Source organism: Lissotriton vulgaris, chromosome 12 (assembly GCF_964263255.1).
Source record: "Lissotriton vulgaris chromosome 12, aLisVul1.2, whole genome shotgun sequence".
Lineage (NCBI taxonomy): Eukaryota > Metazoa > Chordata > Amphibia > Caudata > Salamandridae > Lissotriton > Lissotriton vulgaris.
This window is the reverse complement of record NC_141700.1, coordinates 91080286-91103582: the sequence shown is the minus strand read 5'-3', so window position 1 is coordinate 91103582 and position 23297 is coordinate 91080286. Positions and strand designations below refer to the sequence as shown.

Sequence of the window (23297 nt, the reverse complement as noted above, 5' to 3'; positions counted from 1 at the left end):
CAATCTTTCTCTACGAGAGGGTGTTGACTCATCCCTTGCAATCGGCAATGGCCGCTTACCTGCACCGGACGCTGCTTCCGTCCCTCGTGGCTTGTCTATCGCCGCATCCGGCGCGGGCACCTTGGCTGCATCACGTTTCTCGCGCAACTGCTTTATGAGTGCTTGCGCTTCGGTAGCCATGGCGCCCCCATTACTGTCCCCCAACCATGCTGCTAACTGTGCCGCCAATTCGGGAGGCATATCTTCGGCAGACGTCGGGGTGACTATCACGGGAATCGGATTCCCCTCAACCGGTACCGGGGCCGGTACCGGGGCTGGCGCCTCGAGCGGAGAACAGGGAACCGGGACGTCTCCCCCGACCGGCCCCCTTTTCGGCCTCTTTGGCTTCCCTCCGGCCGGTGGACGCCCCGATCCCTCCTCGCCGTCTCGCTCCGCCAACCGCTTCTTAATTTCGGACATGTCCTTCATGAGTGCCCGAACCAACTGGTCAGTCGACATTCCCTTTGCTCCTTTCTTGGGCATCCTTTCGACGAAGTATCTAAAAGACAAAGAGAGAGATTAAAACGCTCAAAATTGGCTCTTCGTTCTGTCCCGAGCTCACGTGCAGCGAGGAGGTGCAGCTTCAGAGCACAAGAACAAGAGGATGTCTTCTGGTCTTGCGTCCCTTTTTATCCGTCTTCAGGGCGGGCGTATACCCGCCCCTGCCTGCCCCTGAGGGCGTGGCTGGCTGCGTCGGTGTCTAGGCCAGCCCACTCTAGGGCGGGAACGAGCGCGCCCCAGCTACGCCGCTTCGGGCATACCAGCTGAGACGCGCCTCCCGCCCAAAATGGCTTCCCGGGGGGATCGAGGCACTCGGCCATAAGTTCGGGGGGACCGATTCGGTCGCCCCTTTCCAGATGTGGCGCACAACCCGAGGATGGCAGTAGCAAAAAATCCATCCACAGATTGACTGTGGTAAAAAACAGACACCAGTCACATTTATGTTGGTGGTGTTATTATTAATCTAGGTCATGTGTAAAACAAAGCATCCTAGTAAAAACAATTTTCACACATTTTATCTTGGAAAATTGTGATTAGGGCTGTATAATAAGCCTCTGTCATTTCACCACACCCACTCACTCACAAACCTGCAGTTTATTATACACTCTTGTTGTGTAGAACATTATTTGCTGGATATGGCCCATGATATGCACGTGGCAGTCGATTATATAGTGTACCAGTTTCCAGAAAATTCTGTCAGGTGGTGGGGGGCCCAACATCTAAAAAAAAAATTTTAAAAATTCAGCTGGGGGAGGCTCAACCTACAAAGGTTTGAAGACCTCTGATGTGTGTAATATGATTATGATGCGTATGTGTATAATATATATATATATAAAACACACACACTAGTTCGTTATGCTTTAAAGCCCTTGCTAAGCCTCTGATTATAATCTACTAGCAGCCCATCCTGACGTCAGGGTATGAATTGCTGCCGGCCAGTAGTATATTGTTTTGTAGGATTTCGTTTTGATAGCATTTCTTATCTGTGACAGGCCTGTGAAACGCTCCGATTCACAGTGCACTGCTGATGCACTTAAGAGTGCGCGTTCAGTAGTGTGTGAACTCTAGTTTCCCTACTTTATTTTAAGGAGTAAGGGTGGATGGGTTATGATTATGGGGTGCAGGGATATTTAAAAGGAGCAGGGTGGACACCCGGAGCTGGAAAGTACAAAACCTGGGAAGAAAAAAAACAATGAAATATTGGCCACAACGCTCGCTTTTTTTTCCGTAATCCCGCACACTCCCACCCCCCCCCCAGCACACGATATGAGACATGGCATGAAGGGCGGAACATACCACACGCCCACAGCACAACGCAGACACGCCCACAAGGGACTACTTTGCTGGCACGGTTCTTGTACCTTTTAAATGTATATGGTGGGTGTCTGCATAGCCTATGTCCTTCTGCTGAAACTGCCCTTTCCAACGCTGTATTGGGTGTTGTGATTGGTGCTGTGGTTCCTGTGATTACCCGCCTCAAAGGTTTGGACTCTCTCTTTATTATATTAGTATAGATGGGAAGAGTGCACATCACTCAAAGCTACCTGTAAGCATTATCCATATGCATCAGTCCAGGGTGCTAGTATACAAGTTTATACCTCCCATTCATGTAATTGCAGAAGAACGACTGTCCTGATGCAATTTATATCCGGCTTCACTGTTACAAGACACTTCCATAAGTGGACACATCTGACCACCTACTTTAACATCAAATAATAGTTTCATAACAAAAACTCATCATGCAGAAATCAACAGGAGCGAAAATGAACACAAGGTTAAGCGTAACCAGAATACATGCAACAAGATTTTGATAAATAGGACATATATAACAGGTGTCTTTACTCGGACAATTCGGGAACAAATTGAGACTTTCAAGTGAGACTTAGAAGCATTTAACCTTCTGCCACTCAGCCAAAGACTCGTCCTCAGTCATACAGAAAGTATGGTTTTATTGGAAATTCCGTTTATATTACATCTACATTAAAGTAGAACCCATCAGACTACTTGTCCTCTCTCTGTAAGCACACGTGCTTCATTTGTCTGTTCGAAAAGGTGCAGTGTTCACTAGACAGCCATCAATCAGCGAACTCTAAGGAGAAGAAAAACAAGGTAGTCATTTTTTTCGCAACACATTCTAAACATTTCAAAAAGCAAACAAAAACACCCCGCGACATCAGCAAATGAGTGTATACTTGTGAATAAAATTAATTATTGTTCACCAACTGTGAGAATACTATCTTACATGATTAGGTAAATGATTAAAACTGCTGTGGAGGAGGAAATGCCAAACTTGATAAATGACTCAAACTCAACTCTCTCCACCCCAATATAAGGCAAGTTTTAGGTCTAGACAACACTGCAATTTCTGCTGCAAATGCTAACCATAAAACTGGTAGAGGTAGGTGGGTTTAGTGCAAGAGACTACATTCACATGACACCCACCCAAGAATCACTGCCAGAGCCAACAATTACACAGGAACACCTCTGTTCACCTACAGGCCAGAAAGTGCCAGAAGGTGACACCAATGAAATAGGACCAACTGACATCTGTATAATGTGCTATTACCCTATTGCTTTACCTTGACACAGAAGGATAAAGGACAGGGTTAGTAAATCATTGTGCAATGAGACAACATTTCCGGTCTGGGCTTATTTTTAGCAAACCTGCCAAATAGCTCAAGTTAACTAAACCAAAACTACAAGCCCCAAACGTTGTTAAATGAAAGCCAAGAACAGGAAATAAGATGCCCTGGCAACATTGAGCCACCTCGTAACGCCAACACACGTACAACTTTTCTTTATGCTGTTCCCACATGTCCTTGCATTAGAAATGCAGCAAATCGTTATTTTACTAAGCTTAAGAATGTTGAGGACTTACCAGACAGAAATACTAACTTATTTAACAGGATTTCAAAAAGGTACCCCAGGATGTTTATGCATTTTCTAAAACGTGCTTTAAAAAGCAGCATTTAGAAAGACAGCAAACATATTTTGCCTCAGATAGGAAGTCGATACTCATGGATACTCTTGAGATTGAGTATCCCTTTAAATGAAATATCAATCGACTTTACATACGACCATCTGCAGAGATCTGTATTTGTTGTACACCGGGTGTAAGTATTTCAGTCGTTTGCTTTTTGTTTACATGCTAGTACCTTTAGTGCTGCCTTACGAATAATAAATACTGGAGGACTACAAATCACAGGACCATTAAGAAAAAAAAACAGGCTTTATAACTACTCGTCTACCGGGGCTGCTTCCCTGGCTCTACTGTCCAAACGTTCTTTTGCTTACAGAATAGTTTAATCTGTGATGCACAGTAATGCTCACATACCGGATGAAACGTGCTCTCAAAGTCAATGCTTGAAGCAACGTGTTTCAACAGGCAAGAACGTCTAATGACTTACTCATATTCTAATCAGGAGCCACAAACTAATGTAAACAGCAAATGCCCATAAACAGTAGTACTGTGAAGCAGCAAAAAAAACCTGCATCACGTGCAAACAACCTCCCTAGGCGAGAGAAGCCTTTACCATGCAGAAGCAGTGAGGACGAGGGCTGCAGAGCGAAGGTGAATGGAGAAGAAGGCGCGTGGGCGGGTTAGGCAGACCACCACTATTCTCAAAGTTGTTCGGAGAATGGTGGTGCTAACTCGATCTTGCCAAAGTGCATTCTGTAAACACAACTCACGTGATGGACTGCCATTCCTCCATACAACACAAGGCGAAGGGCTGTGCATGCACTCCACAAATAAAAAGAGAAAAAACTCAAGACAAAATAGACAAGCACTGGCGTTGCCAATAGGTCTCGCAGTAGGAAAGTTGGAGCTATTGGTTTTGTAAATGACAAAGCCCTTTATGTTTTTAAAATGAAAACAAAAATAAAAGGCATTGTTATTTGCAATTGTAATAGCTCCAACTTTCCTGCTGCGAGACCTATTGGCAACGCCAGTGCTTGTTTGCATATTTAAGGATTTGCAACATATGCCACATGACACCATCCATCATCTGCAGCATCAGTTGTAGCTCCCCCCCCCAAAAAAAACATTTGTGTATTGTAGTGTTCTGTAGCTTGTTCTGCTTGTACAGTCTGGCTATATGTAGTTTCCATTTTTTATCCAGCGATTGCTAAATCAGAGTTAGGTCTGGAGCAAGCATCAGCCATAACCACCAAAGACCATCGCTTGTTAAATCTTTGTTTGGAGGCATTAACAAATTGTGCCAACCTGAAATCTTGCCTCACTAGATGTACATTTTTCAGGAGTGAAGACAACTGCTTCTTGAGATCTTGCTTGTGAACTGGATCCCACAACAGGCTAGTGCTGTGACTTTTCTTAGCTCCGATGTAACCAACAGGCTTTAAGCATAGCTTTCAAAATAAACCACGGGTCACTTTCCAAGGGGTCAAAACATACATGGAAATTTAATGAGCTTTATATGGAATTTGCTGCCCACAGCACAAAGCATAACTGGAAACTATATCAAGCGTTTTACCATGCTTTCTCAAACAAGGAATACAATCACTAACCCCAGGCTTTTAGATTCAGGGGCAAGAAAAGCTTGGAGCAGAGCTGGTATACTAATGAGATCAGAAGGCACTTGTGGTGAAGGCAGGGTTTTGGCATCGATTTACCAGTACCAGCAAGTGACTGACAGTAAAATAACCACTGGTGATTTAAAGAGGGAACTTTATCCCCGATCTGGTAAAAAATAAATAAATGGTGTGACTTTGAACAGCATTTTCTCCCTTCGCGTGGAATTTCAAAAATCTTTTTGTAGCTATGTAATTCGCTAACTCACTGCAAATACCCAAATCTTAAATCCCAGCTCCAAATGTCTCATTATGCGGTCGTCAATACAATTTTGATCCGTTCAAGTTTGCTGAATATGAAAATCACACATTTTTAAAGTAATTATGACAAAAAGCCCAACATAGTAACATTGGTAAAACTGCCTCGAGTTTAAACACTCCATATCAGTGAAGAGGCAAAAATGCTGCCTTTATCACTCCATGCTAATAAAAAGTTAAAGAGGATTATCTGTGAGGATTAAATGACAAACCACAGCAGGCTGCCTGAATTGAAAAATGGTTTCTATTTTCTGGCAGAGAATTAATCTGGATACTTAAAAGGTGAACGATATGTTTAAACTGCGTGACTTTCACAGACCTTATAACTAACACCTAACAATACACTAACCAAAAGGCATGACTCAACACTTCACAATCGAGTTGTAATGAATCACCACAACCCGACTTCTAACAGGAAGCTGTTAAGATTGCGCAAAACGTTCATGATACCTTCCTCTGATTCACATTAGTTTCAGGTAATTAACATACGTGAGTCACGATTTCAGTCATCGGTGAAAGATTACCATGAAGAAACTCAGCAACAAGATATACATGTATTTTAAGCAGACTTCCCTTAAAAATACATTTTTGACAAAAATCGAGCTATAAACACGGAAGGTATCTTCTTAAAGATTATATTACTTGTCTTTGACATTTATATAAGCAAATACATTTTAGCAAAGTAGGTTAAAAAAATGCAAGCGACGGCGGCTTTAAGTGGTTTACTTGGAGCCAACTACATATTTTTAGAACTTCAATTTAGGTAAAGTAATCATGCTTTCCTTAATGAATTTGTGCTTTCAAAATGCCATAATATTAATCAAATACTTGATTCTTCCACATTTCCTGGCAATACGACAAACAGCTGGTGCATTTTATCAACGCTATCCCTTCTGTTCCCCAGAAGGCTGAAAAGCTCAAACGGTCTTGCAAGTATTTAACCTGCTGATTTTTGAAAGCTAACCAAACTCCAATACATCTTACCAGGCACCAAATCACAAAAGTAAATTAGGTAAAACGAGGCTGTGTTTTTCAATCGGCTTTCATTAGGAGCTGTAGTACAGAATCCTGAAAACGCATTTATTTTTAGTTGTTAGTTTTGGACTTCTGTCAATGAATGAAACCTATTTTTTTGTGCTCGCAAACCTATCGTTTGAAGAAGCTGTTCGAATGAGCTATGGTTTGAATTTTATTTTTTTTCACGTTTTGTGATTGAAATTGAGCACGCGTTGTGATGTGTTTAGGCGCCTGCAAAACCCAAGCTCTGAGGAACAGCCTAATGCACGCTGGGAAATGTAGTGTTTGTTTCCAATGAGAGAGCAGCAACAATCACGCTGTTTATTTTGCATTTTAAAAGGATTTCCTCACTAAACACAATTAATTACATGTAAAGTGGCTAAACCTAAAGCCCCGCTAATTTTTGGTGTTTTTTAAATGATGGCGTCGGCTCAATATCCTGTGATTTTGGGCACATCACTTTCCCTGTGCCTACAAAAGAAGAATGTGTCCTTGTGTAAGGCAGCTAGTGCTCATGTGAAGCGCTTCAGTACTATTGGGCAGTGTTCGCACTACGTAAAGGTACAATATAAAATAAAATAAAAAAAGTTGGTAGCTACGGTTAAAAAAAAAAATAGTCATGTGCAGCCATAGGATTGACTGATGCGGAGGCAAGGACAAGAAAGGAGGCATGGTTTAGACAGGGCGGAACTGAAGTGCTGGCGGGCAGAAAGGACGGCCATGCGAGGTGGGAGGAGATTGAGGCGTCCGCAGCTCTAGTGTGGCAGGCAGATGGCAGAGGGAAGCTGGATGGGGGCGGGAGAGCCTGGGGCGGGAATGCGAGTGAGGGGAGGCGGATTAGGAGGGAAGCCGGATGGGGGCGGGAGACTGGTGGGGGGGCGTGCCTGTGGGAGGGTGATTTAGAAATGTTGCGGCGGATTAGGAGGGAAGCCTGATGGGGGTGGGAGCGGTGGGAGGGTGATTGAGAAATGTTGCGGCCGATTAGGAGGGAAACCTGATGGGGGCGGGAGAGCCTGGTGGGGGGGCGTGCCTGTGGGAGGGTGATTGAGAAATGTTGCCGATGCGCGTGCATGTTTAATCACGTGGTTCACGTGAACAGCATGAAAACCGCGGGGCTGAAAGCCCTTTGGTTTGAAGCTGTTTTCGCCACATGAATTCTCGCTCCGCTCGATGCGCTTGCGCGCATCGATAGGTCGCGAGACCTAAAAAAGCGGTATAGCAGGTAAAATTAATGGGGAGGTAGTGCTCCCAAAAAAGCAGGAACCTATCACTTAAAACGAAAGCTGGCAAGTGTGCCTTGATGATCATTTTTTCCATTCCGTCTGGATATTTGAAAGTCACTGACCTACTTCTCAGTCTCCTGCCACTGAAGTTCCCATAACACCCCCTGGGGTATTGTTTTTATCTTCCAAAGAAGCAATATGCCTCCCATTGACTTCAGTGGGATCACCCGAACGGAGAGCTTCCCAACCAGTGGTTGAAGTGGGCGTGATCTGAAGTGCACGACGTGCCCATACTTTTTTAATTTAAGAAAAACAGTTCCCCTACTTTTTTTGTAAAAAGACAACCCTCCCAGGACAGTTAATTCTGACAGTTGAAATGCTTTAGCTGAAAAGTAAGGTAGGGAATCTCCTATGCTGGGAAACCCAGATGGGGCAGAGAAGCTAAACAAGCCTTCATGCTTGCCTGAAATGTTTTTGAAAGCACACAACTGGTTAATCTGCACATGTAAAGAGTGTTTGGAAGCCAGTATTGGCTTTAATTGATGGAATCACTTGAACTTCCTGATAACACAGATTCATTCTTTTTGAGTGGTATTGCAAGGGAGTTGACAGCAGAGTGGTAGTGCGTGTGCTTTTAAAGGACAGTTATACAAAAAATTGCATGGTGCATAGTCAAGGTATTACTAAAATCTATATTTTGGAGGCCTCTTTTTATCTTAAACCATTTTGCACATTTTATAGCAACCTATCTTCTGTGTGTAATGCAAGGTTAAAATAACTACTTACATATTCACTGCACTTTCTGTCACAGACTGGGATCTCGTGGGACTGTACATGCACAAGTCCCTATTTTCCACTGCACCAACCAGGATCCAATTCCATGGCCCACTGCAGTGCTAACTAATAGAGATTTCATCATGTACGATAGTTCATTTCCCACTGATTTTTTTAAGTTAAGCTCTGTGTTACTTTATATGCAGTTACCTGAAGGTTGAAAGACCCCAAAAAAAATTCAACAGAATATTTTGTTTTTATCCAGGCCTTTGACCCCCACCCTAACACTCCCTCGCCCAAAGGCCATTTGCACACATCACAGTTCCCACAATTCAGTGAAAAAACATCTTGTGGACATCATAAAAGCTTCACTGGGACTGCATTCTCCCCAATGCTTACCATTTTATTTGCAGTTTATAACTCACATTTTCTGGCTTTCTACTTGCTGGCTTTGTTTTAGGTTGTCCAGCATGTGTTTGTCATGCACGTGGAGCAAACCTTGTTCACCATTGCGCCTGGTATTCTTCCATGAGTCCTTGCTTCTGTAAACAGGTCATTAAATGTAGTTCTTGTCACATTTGCTTTGCGTTCAAAGACAGAGGTCAAATGTCAGGCTCTGTCTTCCGAGGGAGCTAGGTGTCTACTTTTCTTTCTCTGACTTCAAAGTGAGAGGATTTATGTGATAATCCTACTGGGTACTGGGAAAGATTTTTTTCTGACACACAACAAAAAAAAAATGAACTGTGCAAATATTTCAGAATATATCAGAATTTCGAAAGCACAACTGAAATTTAAAAAAAATGTAATTCGGAAGTATGGTGAAAACAAATATTTTAATATGATAAAAACAAATCAGTACACTAGGCGATGCCATTTCCACACATTATCATTGTGCTCTGTATAGTTTTATCAGTAAAACTGCATGTGCAAATGAAATTGTCATTTTAATTGAAAATGTGTAGTCTGTAATGGCAGTGCACTACCACCCCATGCATAGTCCACACCGCACACCTCCACTCTACAACACTCTCCTACACTTTATGGCCCTCCAAATAGAGTGACCAGACGTCCCAGATTTCCCCAGACAGTCACGGTTTTTAGAGGACTGTTCCGGTACCCTGACACTTTTCTTAATTTTAAGTATACATGTCTCGGTTTTTGGGACAAACATCAGATCAGTCTGCAAAGAAGAATTGAAAGATATAGATTCCTTTCACAATAAGTAATTTATCTGTTTCTGTCAGGAAGCATAGGAGTGCAACTGAATACACCCAGCAGAGGGGAGACAGGAGACATGGTGTGTGGGACAGCTGTCGGGGCTCATTGTGGAGGTTCTGTCATAGATAATGTTATGTAAATGTTGCCTGGTAAATGTAGCCTTGTGTGTCTGTGAGTGTGTGTATATATATATATATATATATATATCATTACAAACTGCATAGAATTGTTCCACATATCTGTTAAAGCTTATTTTAACATAAATTTCACGATCAATTCACGTATACAATGCATGATCATATATGTGATGATGGCAACCTGGGTTATTTTATGGTTGCAATTCGTAATTACGTTTCTTTGTGCACTCATGTTATCATGTTCTTACAACCAGTCGTTTATACTGCTTGGTGTACACCATCATATTTCTAACATGTTTTAAACACATTTTAAAAACATTTCTTTTTAAAACATTATTTGAACAATTATGCACCAGTGGGCAATTGAGTCCCTTTAAGTAGCATATAATTTGTTTTACCTCTGGCCACGCAAAAAAACAGGTTTGGGCAGGCATAGAAATTAGACTTAGACTAAAGGCTTTAGTCCTTCTTTTATGTCTGGCCTAGCCCGGTTGTTGCTTCTCAAAATGTGGTCACCCTACCTCCACTGTAATCCACTGCTCTCTTCGACATCCTACTCCACTTTACGACACTCCACTGCACTCTATGCCAATTGACGACATTCCACGCTACGACACTCCATGCCCCATTACTTCACTCTATGCCACTCTACTCCACTGACACTTTACTCCACTCTACGCTACGCCACGCTACTCTACGACAATGTATCCACTTTATGCCCATCAACTCTAAACCTGCCCACTCTATGACTCTGCTGCACTCCACTCTACTCCACCCTATGCCACTCCATTCAATGACACGGTACTCCACAACTCTCTACTCCACTCCAATCCAATATTAACCTCTACACTCCACTTTCTGCCACTCAGACTCTACTTCACTCTTAGGGTGACCAACTGGCATTGGTGCAAATTCAGGACAGTGAGTGTAAAAATTCAGGACAAAGGGTCAAAGTTCAGGACACAAATTCAGGACAGGAGGTCAAAATTCAGGACAAAACTTCAGGACAATTGGATACGTTTTACAGACATATCATAGGTTGCACAATAGTATATAAGTAAGTCCAGCCATATCCAAACATATTCAACCATTTGAAAACCTATCCATCATGTATCCTTCCATCTATCATTTCACTCATCCATCCCTTCATCTATCCTTTCACTCATCCATCCATTATACATCCATCCACCACTTCGCCCTATCCATCTGTACACTCATCCATCCACTCTGCTACCCATCCATCCATTCACTCATCCATCCAGCCATTTACCCTTTCACCCATCCAGCCATCCTTTCACTTACTCATCCATCCACCCAGTCACTCACCCTTCCACCCATCCACCCTATCAGTCATCCATCCATCCTCCCTTTCTCTCTCCACCAACCCTTTCACTTACCAATCGGTCCTTCCATCCATCCACCCACCCATCCATCTACTCATCCACTCATGAATCCATCCATTGACCCTATCACTCATCCATTCTTTCTCTCATCAATTTATCCTTTCACTCCTTCACTGATCTATTCATCCTTTTGTTCATCTACCCTCCCTTTCACTCACTCATCCATCCTTACATCCACCCTTTCACTCATCCGTCCATCCATTCACCCTTGCACTTATCAATTCATCAATACATTCATCATTTCACTCATCCATCCACCCACTCACTCACTCATCATCATCCACCTTTTTACTCATCCATTTTTTCACTCATTCATCCACCCTTTTACCCATCCAGCTGCGTTTCCAGCCATACATCCAGCTATTTACCTTTTCTCTCTTCCATCCTTCCACTCACTCATCAATCCAGCCATCCTCTCTCATTATCCATCTATCCAATCTTTCATTCATCCATTCACCCTTTCACTAATTCATCCAGCCATCCACCCATCCCTTCACTTACTCATACTCCCACCTTTTCATATTAATTTTGAGCTGAGCCTTTTTGAGAAGAGGCCCATCAAGAACTTCACCCTCGCTGCAGGAGCCATTCCAGGACTGGGGCAGGAGCTACCCAGGGCAGAGACAGGATCCATCACAAGGGAGACACGAGCTATCACAGGCGGGGGGACAGGAGCCACCACATGGAGGGACAGGGGCCATCACGGGGGGCAGGAGCCATCACAGGAGGGGAAACAGGATCCACCTGGATGGGCACAGGGGGGGGGCATGCAGTATTCTAGTATCATCTTGGTCTCTTCCAGGGTGGGGTAGGGCTCCTCACCCCCTCCTGGACAAGACAACGAGAAGACAGGCTCTTTCCAAAATGTTAGTTTTGCCATCCCTCACTGTGATGTACAGTACGTAAAGGAAATACTCAAAGAGAACTGATTTAACTGATTGTCCTCCATACTTTGTTAATCAGTGTGGGTGCGATTGTGCCATTTCTTTATTTTATTACATTAGAGACTGCATGTTTGAAGAACCGAGGTTTGTTTACAATTTAGTGACAGTAATTAAGCTCTGTGCTGCCTTGGTGTAATCAGGGCCGGTTCTAGGATGTTTGGGGCCCTGGGCAGAAAGGGAATGTGTGAAGCCCCTCTAAATTGCAGAGACATGCATTCAGGGCTGTTTGCGTCTGAATAGATGCCCCTGCTCCTGAAGCTGCAGCCCCTCCATCTCAGTCACCTTCAAGCACCTCTTAACAGCTCATCAAGGGCTGAAGGTGTGAGGGTTGCCATCCCGCTGTGCCTCTCCAATGCTGCTGGGTATCTGAGCTTTGGTACTGCATCGGATTCTGTTACACCCGACCTCAGCATCATCGGAGTCAAGAAGGGAGGTGGGTGGAAGCTGTGCCGGCTCCCGGTTAAAATTATGGACAAATGACGTCCGTTAAAGAATCCTTCACGGACAACGGACAGACGGCCGAAATGATGGACTGTCCGTGAAATTTACGGTCGGTTGGTCACCCTATTCACTATTCACCCTATTCCCCGCTACGACACTCTACTCTACTACACTCTTCTCCACTCTATGAAACTTTTTGCCACTCCAATCTATGTAAATCTGACCTATGTAAATCTGACCTACGCCACTAACTTTTAGCCATGCTGAACAGCAGCCACACTGGTGTACAACATGCCTAAAACACATTGCCAAAGCATAAGCGAGACCTATTGGCTTTGCCAGGGCTTGTTTTTTAATGCACTTGAACTGCTTCTCCAAACATGTTTACATCTCCATTGATTTCAATTGGATCCCCATCAAAAACCAGGGACCAAACCTTCCTTAAGACAGAAGTTTGCGAGGCATTCCTTTGGCTTAAGTAGCATATGTTTTATTTTTACAGAATAGTTCCAACCCCATGCCCACGCTTGTTACGCCGTGCTGTTTACAGGAACCTAGCCTTGAACCTTATTTATTTTATATAGCAGACTTTACCCGAAGGTGTCAGAGCGCTTCACAATAGGAACAGTAATGATACATGAGGAGAAAAATTACAAGTGAACACATTACAAAAGCAAACGCAAACGTTAAGTTACATGAATCAAAAGTGACAATAGTGAGCAAACAAAATACAAGAGGTAGCAAACGATAGATTACAGGAGGAAAAGGTGATATGTGTGCAGGTTACAAAAGCGTACAAAGTACAACTAGAGGTAATAAACTGCAATAAATGAAATAAATAAACTCCAGCACAAGCGTGTTTTCATCCGTTATATTTACAGATACGCTGGCGGGTACTCCGCGGGTTTATTGTACCCTTCCTGCATTTATAACCAACTCCGGTTCTAATTACAACAACCGACCCAGCAAGGTATTCCCGTTGTACTTCCGGCTGCACCGACCGTACACCGTTCCACCACATGTATTTCCGGGTTGAACTGACAATAATAGCGTTACCGTACAGTGGCCGTTACTCGGTTCCTAATGCCCTGAATTCCATTGGTCCGCTGCTCTGCCAGTCAGCACGCCGTAACATTCGACTGGCTGCGTGCCTGGCATCCCGTGTCCACTTCCTGCTCGCCGTTTGTGATTGGTCGCTTCCACCCTGCAGGGTCAGGATCCAACAGAGGCTGCATTGTCCGGAGACCGACACGGACATGGGCACCCGGGACGACGAGTACGACTACCTGTTCAAAGGTACGCGGACAAGGGACCCTGGGAGGAGGGAGGCGGTTGAGAGGGCTGGGAGGGGCCGGAGTAGCGGGTCCGCAGCGCCTCTACGACCAGTACCGGGAAGGAGGCGGAGCGGTGTGGGGATGGGAGATGTGCAGTCGCCCTGACACTGCTATTGTAGACTAATGATTGAATCATTATATGGAATACAGGGGTATTCCACCGTGGCATGTTGCATATGCTCGTTATGCGGTGTTTAAAGTGGGCATTTTAGGGAATGCAGATGGGGAAGGGACTGCGGGTGGGGCCTAGGGCGATCTAAGATATGGCGAACCCTGGACTCCATTATGAGGTCGGGAAAGGTGCCATTGGTGTTGTAGTGGTAGGGCGTAGGTGGTGAAATTGCATTTTCATTGCTTCACATAGGTGCCCTCGTGGTCTGTGCAGAGGGGCATTCTGGGGTCAGGAAACTTGCAGCCTTGATTTTGCAGGAGTGTCTCAGCTTCTGCAGGGAGCCTTCCTGGGGTCAACTTTGAGGCTTCACCGGGTCTGCAGTAGCGTCTATTGGGCATCTTTACATAGTGGAAGTAAGACACTAACTACTCTAGTGCGTGAGATTGTATTTTTGTCCCCAGAGGACCCTAGCAACCAGGTCATGCTACGCCAAGGAAGCTTGACACATACCAAGGCGTGTGATGAGATAATTGGCGTGTTAGTGGTGAAATACTCTGGTTTAAGGACTTACCCCGGGCTTCTTTAAGTTATAGGCACACCAGAATGCCATCATCACCAGAGATGGAGAGGCTGCCGGTGACTGACAGTTCCATTGACTCGATGACCTTCTTTTTTTATGCTTCATGAAAGGCTACAGTAAACAAGTGTGTGTGTGTATAAAAGAGGCACACGTTTAATCATGCTGCACACCGAGGTAATATGGGTGCGTTGGACTATAAGTTCGCATGAGTAGGCATTTTATGAAAGTGTAGCTACAATCATCTTAGTTCTACGATACTTATTTTATTGCCCCTTTGGTTAAGTAGTCTGTATTGATTGTTGCTATCCAAGGTTGCAGACGCTCCTGTAGGTACCATCAACTTACCATAATGTTTTATCCAGAGAAGCTTCTCATTAACATCTAGGAATGCGAATTCAGTTCCATGGTGCAAGAGCTAGCTTGTTTGAGGTTGAAAACCTTTTACAGCTTTACTTGGTGGCATAATATAATTTTTGTGATTTTGTCAAAGTATGGGAGACTTGATATCATGTTGTAATTGTTCGGTTTTTGCATTTACATTTTTATTCTAAGAAACTGTGTAACAACAACATAAACTGTCGGCCTTGGCAGCATAGCATTAGTTCAGTTAGGAGGATGGCAGTATGATGGCCTTGTGGTCTTGGTTACATTTGTTTAGAGGATTGGCCTAAAGGCTTGAAAACCTAGTTTTTTACAGACTCTTCCATAGATCAGAGTGGACCTGAAGCTGTATTGTGACCCAAACGTCTTTTTTCTTTTGGATAAAAACAGTTTTAAGAATATTTAAAGTTGTCATGAATATTATGAAGAGATATACACATACATTAATAATGATTGCACCGGGTTGAGATGTGTTTGTACTTTTGGTCTTACATGGATCTCATAGTGTACATTCTTGTGTCGAAAATTGGATCTTCAGAACAGGGTAAGTTATATCTGAGAGTCCTCCAATCGTTCAACGACTCTGGGAAAATCTCCTCATTTTTTAGACTGGTTAGATCATCTGAAAAGTGTGCCCATCACTGAAACAGGTGAATTGCAAGACCCCCAGGTTTTTGAATGTTAATGGAAAAAAATAACAATTCTGACATGTATTTGAGCCAGGATCACAGCAGAGTCTGGAAGATTTTGAATATTGGGGCACCTTGTGTTGCTAAGTAATTTGTAAATGTTAAGCAACTAATATGTTGAATGAACATCGAGGTAGTGGTTTATGCCATATTGTAAAGTTTAAGTTGGTATTGCAAAATGCGGTTAACGTAAGGAAAAGTTTGAAAGATAATGTTCTATAAGATTATATTTTTTATATGTAGTTACATTGTCAGGATTGGCAAACCTACTCGAATTGGATGCGTTTTAAGCATAATGGTAGATTTTAATTTGATGGCATATAATCATGTTTACCTCACGGATGTTGCTCTTGAATCTGCAGGTGTTTCAAGATGGGACTCTGAGTTTGTACAAGTCAACCATATTTAGTGTCTTAAATTCAAGTTTAATGTCTTGTATATTATCATGTCTTCCAGTGAGATATACCAAATATGTCATTAACCATGCTGATCTGCGGGGGTGCATTCTAAGCGAAAGGTGCCTCCAGTGGTCCTACACTGTGAAGTTAGTGTAAATCCTAAATTGAAGCTCAGTTCTGTAACCTTTCGGGGCTCCATGAAATAAAAGAAGGGCTTCCCTTATTCCTTGTTGTCTGCCAAGCTCAAAACTTTAAAAATGTATCCCAAAACTGTTTTCATCTTCGTGGATGTAGAAAAGACAATATTAGTAAACTGGTATTACCCATGTTTTGTGAAGAACAATTTGAATGTGATCTTCAGATTGTGTTTAATCCTACTTATTTTCTATCATGTCCTTTTATAATACTACAGAATTAGGCTTTAATTGCGTAATGCACTATGGAATTTAACTTTCCTCAACTCCTAATTTGTCTTCCTTTTGCTTCATAATTTAGAGAACTCTTTGGTATTCGTTGGCACCATAGGCCATCAAAATTATTGATGCATGTTCTTTGAGAGTGCTACTGATTTAGGTTTTTGAGGTCGAGATACAATATGTAAAATGTTTTGTTAGAGTCTTATACAAAAGTTTGTTAGAATCAATCAGTTCTTCTCAAACTGGTACACGCTGGGATAGTGGATTTGTGGGAGTGGACCACAGCCACTGGCAGTTGCATTTAGGTCACAAGGCCACAGATTAAACCAACATTTCGCACAATCATATTGGGAGTCCCACTTCACTAATAAATGAACCAAATATTTAGCTTCAATGCATTTCATTTGCCCCTGTATGAATTATCGCGTCTACTACTGCTCTTTTTTAAATGTTCTGCAAGTATCTATATGGTCTCAGTTTCAAAAATGTTCGGCTTTACTCTGCTCCTGTTACCTGTTTCTTCTAAGGTCACCAGCACAGCAGCACTTAAGAAAAATATTATTAATGAATTAAATACGGCGCTATTGATCAGGTTCCTTTTATCATATTGGGAGACAATTTGTTAATGGACTAAATCCATGCGTTCAAGGATTTTAAACTGTGGTGTCTGCATTTTGGCCACAGCTTCCTGACTTCTTCCAACCTCACCAGCAACCAATGAAAATATTTCTATTCAGTTATCATCCAAATTTTAGGATGGCGGACCACCACTGACATGCAACCAAATAAGCAAGGCATCCAATGAGTTGACTCTACTTGAGGCGAAAGTCATATACAGAGTCTGAAGTGGGTAACCAGAGCGAAGCCCGATGTCACAAATGGATGCGGCCATTATGTGCTCTTGCAGGCAGGCACTGATTTGAAGGCACCCAGGCCTGCTGAGTCAGGCGGCAGGACATTCGGTTCAAGGAGAGCTGGGCGTGTTTATTGCAAGGTGTCTGTGAAGACGTCCAGGCGCCCTTTGGACTCTGTTTTAGCTTCCTTTGCAATAGGAGCAGTAGAGGAATTCGGTTTTATGTGTATAAATCATTTGTACCACGGAACTTAAGAGGAGGTGGTCTTTTCCTACTTCCACAGGGGGTAGTTCGAATGTATTTTGTGAGCTATATGGAGTAACCAGAAGCTCTGGGGTTCATCAGTGACTCACCCTTGCAGCACATGTGCAGCCCTGATATCAGGGCCTGACTCATGGGATTTGTGAGATAATCCAACAGGGAGTAAACATTTCCTGTCGGGATGTGTGTCTTTTAACGATGGGGCGGAAGTGCGTTATCTTTCCATTGTGTAAAGCGGCCATGCGGTGCTCTTTTAAAGCTTTCTAGAACGCGGAAATAGAAACACGGATTTCAAAGCACAGGCTGGACCCGTTGGAAGAGGACGGGTCTCACAGTGCACCTCTAGGGTTACAGAAGAACACTGTCCCAGCCACCCCACTCTGAGTCGTGATTTCCTGATTTCTTTGTAATAGCACCGGCCTGCCCTCTGATAGCCATGTTTCTCGTCTTTATTTCTCTCCAACTTTGAGTGTGAACTTCCTTCTCGGTACCCACAGGTCTCTACCCCCTTGCTTTCTTTTGTTCACCAGAGATGTTTCTTGGAATCCGTATGAACTTCCTTCTCAGTACCCACCGGTATCTACCCCCTTGCTTTCTTTTGTTACCAGCGTTGTTTCTTGGAATCCGTTTCCCCAGGGATCCCTGTTCTCGGTTGTCAAGAGCCCTGGTGCCCCAGGCTTTCTCTTCCAGGGCTCCCCGAAATCAATAGTATAGAGCAAAACCCAGAGAACTGACCGGTATGCAACATGTCAGGGAAAAATCAGCAGAGAAAAGCAGCTGCTTGTGGTCAGTGAGGGATCGCTCTGCTTTCTGTCTGAGCTGAGGGGTCAGTCTGCCGACCAGGGTTTATCTCTGCTGTCTGCCACAAGTGAGGAATAGTTTTGCTGTCTGTCAAGCAGGGTGCTTCTCGACTGGGTGCGGTTATGTTATGTTAATGGTTTTTGTACCGCGCACAGCTGCCCCAGCAAAGGGGCGTCCTGGCGCCAAGAAAGGTAAACACAACATCACAAAATGCAACAGAATCAGGGATTTTTATTAAAAAGGAAAGTTTTGATGGCACGTCTGAACTGTAATAAATTTTCCAGAGCTCGGATTTCACTGGGAAGGCCGTTCCATAGTTTGGCGGCAATTACTCGGAAGGAGCGGCCTCCACTCCTGCTCAGTGAAAAGCGAGGAACAACTGACAAATTCTGACCCATCGATCTCAATGATCGAGAGGGAACATATGGGGTAAGTAGGTTCGTTAGAATAGGTGGGGCCGTGCCTTTCAAAATTTTAAAAGCCAGGCAGAGCACCTTAAACTCAATCCGCCGTGCAACAGGCAACCAATGGAGCGTATGCAATGCTTTAGACGCTGAAGAACGTCTAGGCAGCCCTAATACCGCTCTTGCGGCGGCGTTCTGCACCCGTTGCAGCCGCATAAGTTCTGCCTTATTCGTGCCTGCTAGCAGGGCACTGGCATAATCTATCCTGGATAGTACAGATGCCTGAACCACAAGCTGTCTAGTGGGGGCATCGAAAAATTTGAGCACCGGCCTGATACCCCTAATTATTCCAAAACAGGAAGCCGCCACCTTCTTAGTCTGGCAGATAAAACTAAGAGTGGGGTCCAGCCAGACCCCGAGATTTTTTATCTCCATAGCAGGAGAAGGGATCATTCCTAGCTCGGGGGGCCACCAGTTGTCGTTCCACCATCCAGGTTGCTTCCCAACCACCATCACCTCTGTCTTCTTTGTGTTCAATTGGAGGCAGTTTTGGTTCATCCAATTGGCCACCGCACGTAGCCCCTCACAGAAGTTGAGGGCGTCCACAGCTGAGTCCCCACTTAGTGTGACCGCCAGCTGCGTGTCATCCGCATAGGACACCATTGTCAGGCCCCAGCGTTTGACTACCGCAGCCAGCTGACTCACATATAGATTAAATAAAGTGGGGCTCAAAGATGATCCCTGTGGAACCCCCAAAGTGAGCGGGTGAGAGGTGGATTTGGCGGGTGGTATTGCAACCTGAAAAGATCTATTGGAAAGGAAGGAGCGGAACCACCCCAAGGCCACACCCCTGACCCCAGCTTCCTCTAACCGCCGCAACAGGATCTCGTGGGACACCGTATCGAAGGCGGCACTCAGGTCTAACAACAAAAGTGCCGCTGTACGTCCGGTGTCCAGCACGGAGCGCAGATGTTCGACCATGTATAACAAGGCAGTCTCCGTGCTGTGACCTGCTCGAAATCCATTTTTTGCGTGGGATCCAAGATGTTAACTTTGGCAAGATGGTCGGCCAGGATCCTATTCACGTGGGCTTCGGTGACTTTAGCAGCCCACGGAAGCAGTGAGATGGGTCGATAATTCTCGGGTTTTATAGGATCTAGGGTAGGCTTTTTTAGGATGGGTGTGACTACTGCTTGTTTCCACTTGGTGGGCACATTCCCTGAGGCCAGTGACAAGTTGATAAGGGCCAACAAGGGTGAGCGGCATAATGCCTGCATATTTCTAAACTGGGCCGGTATGAGGGGGTCTACAGGAGAGCCAGATTTAATTTTTAGGCTCAGTAGATCAAAGCCCTCTTCAGAAAGGGGGGCCAATATATCCAAGGGCATATCAATGCCCTTTGGACAGACACCTGAATCCGAGCGGAGCATAACAGTTGGAAAGGTGTGATAGATTGCTTGCACCTTTTGGACAAAAAAAGAGGCCAGTTTCTCGCAATGGAGGTCAGTGCAAATATCAGAAGCAGAAGCCCTCTTAGTCATAAGGTCCTTTAGGACCTTGAAGATTAGTTTAGAGGGGTTAGGGCTGTTCCGAAACTCCTGCGCATAGTATGCCGCACGTGTTCGACAGACCGCTCTATGATATGCCTTGGATAGAGTGAGGTAGCAGATTTTAAGCGTGGGGTCATAGGCTTTCCCCCATCGCCTTTCTGCTTGCCTACATTCTCTCTTAAGAGACGCCAAGGTCTGATCATACCACGGGCTATGGGGCTTAGTCCGGCACTTGGAACGTACCAGGGGAATAAGAGAGTCCAAGGCCTTGCCAATCCAGTTGCAGAATGTGTCATACCCAGAGTCAACATCCGAAAAGGGAAGTAAAGGTGTCTTTTCTAGAAGAGAGTAAAAGTCTTCTAGTTTTAATTTACTCCACTGGCGGGAAAAAGAGGTTTTAAACTGTGACACAAAAAGAGGATCTGCCACGAGAATAGCTGCCTTCACCAACATGTGATCCGTCCATGTCGGTAAGGGGATGATAGCTCTGCTGTCTGCCTTGAGCGAGGGATGAGTCTGCTGAGCCTGAGATAGTTCTGTTGTCTGGTACAAGTGAGGGATGGCTTTGTTGTCTGGCAAGATAGGAAGAGCTCAACTGGCTGTTGTAAGTGAAGGGTAGCTCTGCTGCCGTAAGCAAAGGATCAGTCTGCTGGGCCTGAGATAGTTCTGCTGTCTGACACAAGTGAAGAATAGGTTTGTTTTCTGGCAAGAGAGGAGTATCTTAACTGGTTGTTATAAGTGAAGGGTAGCACTGCTGTCTGCCTTGAGCGAGGGATGAGTCTCCTGATCCTGAGATTGTTCTGCTGTCTGGCACAAGTGAGGAATTGCTTTGTCTGTCTGGCAAGAGAGGGACAGCTCTATTGCCTGTGATAAGCGGGGCCTGTCATACGCGGGGGCTGTCTGTCTTGCTGGCATATTGCAAAGGATAGGATTGAGGTCGAGGGGTAGGTCTGCTTCCTGAAAAGCGATTTATTGCAGTTTATTTTGGCCAAGTGTGTGCCTTTTCACTTCCCCAGTGCCGCTTTGCTTCAAAAGCTCTGTCGGGAAGTCTGTAGGTACAAACAGACCTTTCTGCTTTCTCTCACTAATGAGCATTTAAAGCGTTTGTTTGACATCGAAGCACATTAATACATTCCAGAAACACTGTCAAATGTCTGAAAGTCAAGTAGTTTGTATTTAATATGCTCCATTTTGCGCACAGCAAAACAAAGCCTTTTTGTATACTGTTCTTAAAATAAACTTTATGCTTCTTTTATTCTGTGCTTCCCAGTTATGCTTTAAAATGTGCCTTTGGTTTGCTTTCTGTGTCAACAAAAGGTCTCTGTAAGAACTTTTTCAGTTAAAAGAGAGCGCTGCATATCCTAGTTGAAAACTGTATATTTATTATGTAACACCTGTCTTACTATTGGCCACTTTAAGATTCAAGATCTTACCCCATAAAAACAAACCCAAAATGTTCGGTGCTTATTCCAACTTTTTAAAAAAGTTTTATTTTATAAAGACCACTGCTTTTGGGGACATGGTTTGTGGATAGAGCTGTAGGAAATGTGTGCAATTTACTTATGCACAAGTATGTTAGCAAAATTCCGTAAACGTATGCAAAATTCAAAATGGGGGTTTTAGCCTAAAATATATCTTCATGTCCATTTAGGATGCATGACATACTAAAAAAAAAAGACAAGTGTTGCGAACAGCCACCCGCATTCTCGTCTTGTGCATTATTCCTGTGCTAATGTTTTCCCATTAAAACAACATAATTACACCATATGGTTTTTAATGATGCAATTTCGGAAAATCTGTATAACAAGTTACACAAGTAACACTTAAAAAATGTGCACACGATTACACGCGAGTAGCAGACATTTTGTCCAGGCCTAATGTAAATTTGAACTTGCTTGAATAGTGAAAGACTAGGAAGGAACTAATTCCCACCCTGTTTGCATTACATTTTAATATAGAGGGTTGTTTTCTTCATCTGATAAAGGCCATTCCCGCAGTCCATCAGGTTAGGGATCTCTGCACCTCTCTAATTTATGTATCTAGCTCCCAGCAGTTGAAAAGGCAGTCTGTTAACTTTTTGCCATGGATCGCATATCGGCACATACACTTAAAACAAAAAACTAGAAACTGTTATTTTGATGAAATCTGGACAATTTTTCAGTCTTGCATTATGTGACCTGTGACAGGTGCAGCTAATCGTGATGGAAAAACCCATTTCGGTGGAATCTATAATCCTAGATCGTCTTTGTTGTGTTTTGTATGTTCATGATGTCTGATAATAATAGGTGGTTATTGTATAGCACACGGTTATCCTGGTAATACAGGCTTCCCTATAACACATCGATAATTTTAGTGTAGTGATGTGTAGATTATGCAGTTGAATTGAGCACGTCTATGGTATCGCATTATGTGGTATAATATGAATGAGTGTATAGTCTTATCTGGTTTTATGGAATGCTTTTTTAGACTCCTTTTGTTATGTTATGTTATGTTAAAATCAATTTATAAAGCGCTCGTACGCCCGTGGGCTTCATGGCGCTATAGGAAGTGTGAAGAATCCGTCCAACATAACACTAAGCTAACAATGGCTAATGGTAGGCTTGAGAGAACAACCAGGTTTTTAGTCCCTTACGAAAGGTGAGTAAATCCTTACTTTGCCTAATCGGTAAGGGGATGGAGTTCCAAAGTGAGGCTGCTAGATGGCGAAAGCAGCAGCCACCCTGACGCTTCCTTTTAAAGCGAGGCACCTCCAATAGGGATTTTTGAGCAGAGCGCAGGCTTCTAGTGGGGGTATATTTAGAGACCAAACTGCGAATAAAGGCAGGGCCTTTATCTTGTGTGGCCCTGAAGGTGATACAGCCAGCCTTAAAGGCTATGCGCTGGGAAATCGGAAGCCAATGTAGCTTTTCTAGTCCAGGTTTAATAGAAGACCATTTTGGCTGTTGTAAAATGAGTCTAGCCGCTTGATTCTG

At 43.8% G+C, this 23297-nt stretch overlaps 1 protein-coding gene and 1 long non-coding RNA gene across 2 annotated transcripts in view; one reads left to right on the top strand and one right to left on the bottom strand.

Annotated features, from left to right (window-relative positions):
* Positions 1-2362: 2362 nt before the first annotated feature.
* Positions 2363-4284, bottom strand: LOC147673466 (uncharacterized). The gene is made up of 2 exons (XR_015302507.1): positions 4231-4284; positions 2363-2629 (listed from the first exon to the last, which is right to left on the bottom strand). It is a non-coding gene; the product is annotated as an uncharacterized LOC147673466 (long non-coding RNA).
* A 9300-nt stretch (positions 4285-13584) lies between these two features.
* RAB11B (RAB11B, member RAS oncogene family) overlaps positions 13585-23297 on the top strand; it is a 44719-nt gene continuing 35006 nt past the window's right edge. Inside the window, exon 1 of the mRNA XM_086947314.1 lies at positions 13585-13841. Within this exon, the coding sequence (XP_086803440.1) occupies positions 13802-13841 (40 nt within the window). The 5' untranslated portion in view covers positions 13585-13801. The remainder of the gene's footprint in view (positions 13842-23297) is intronic.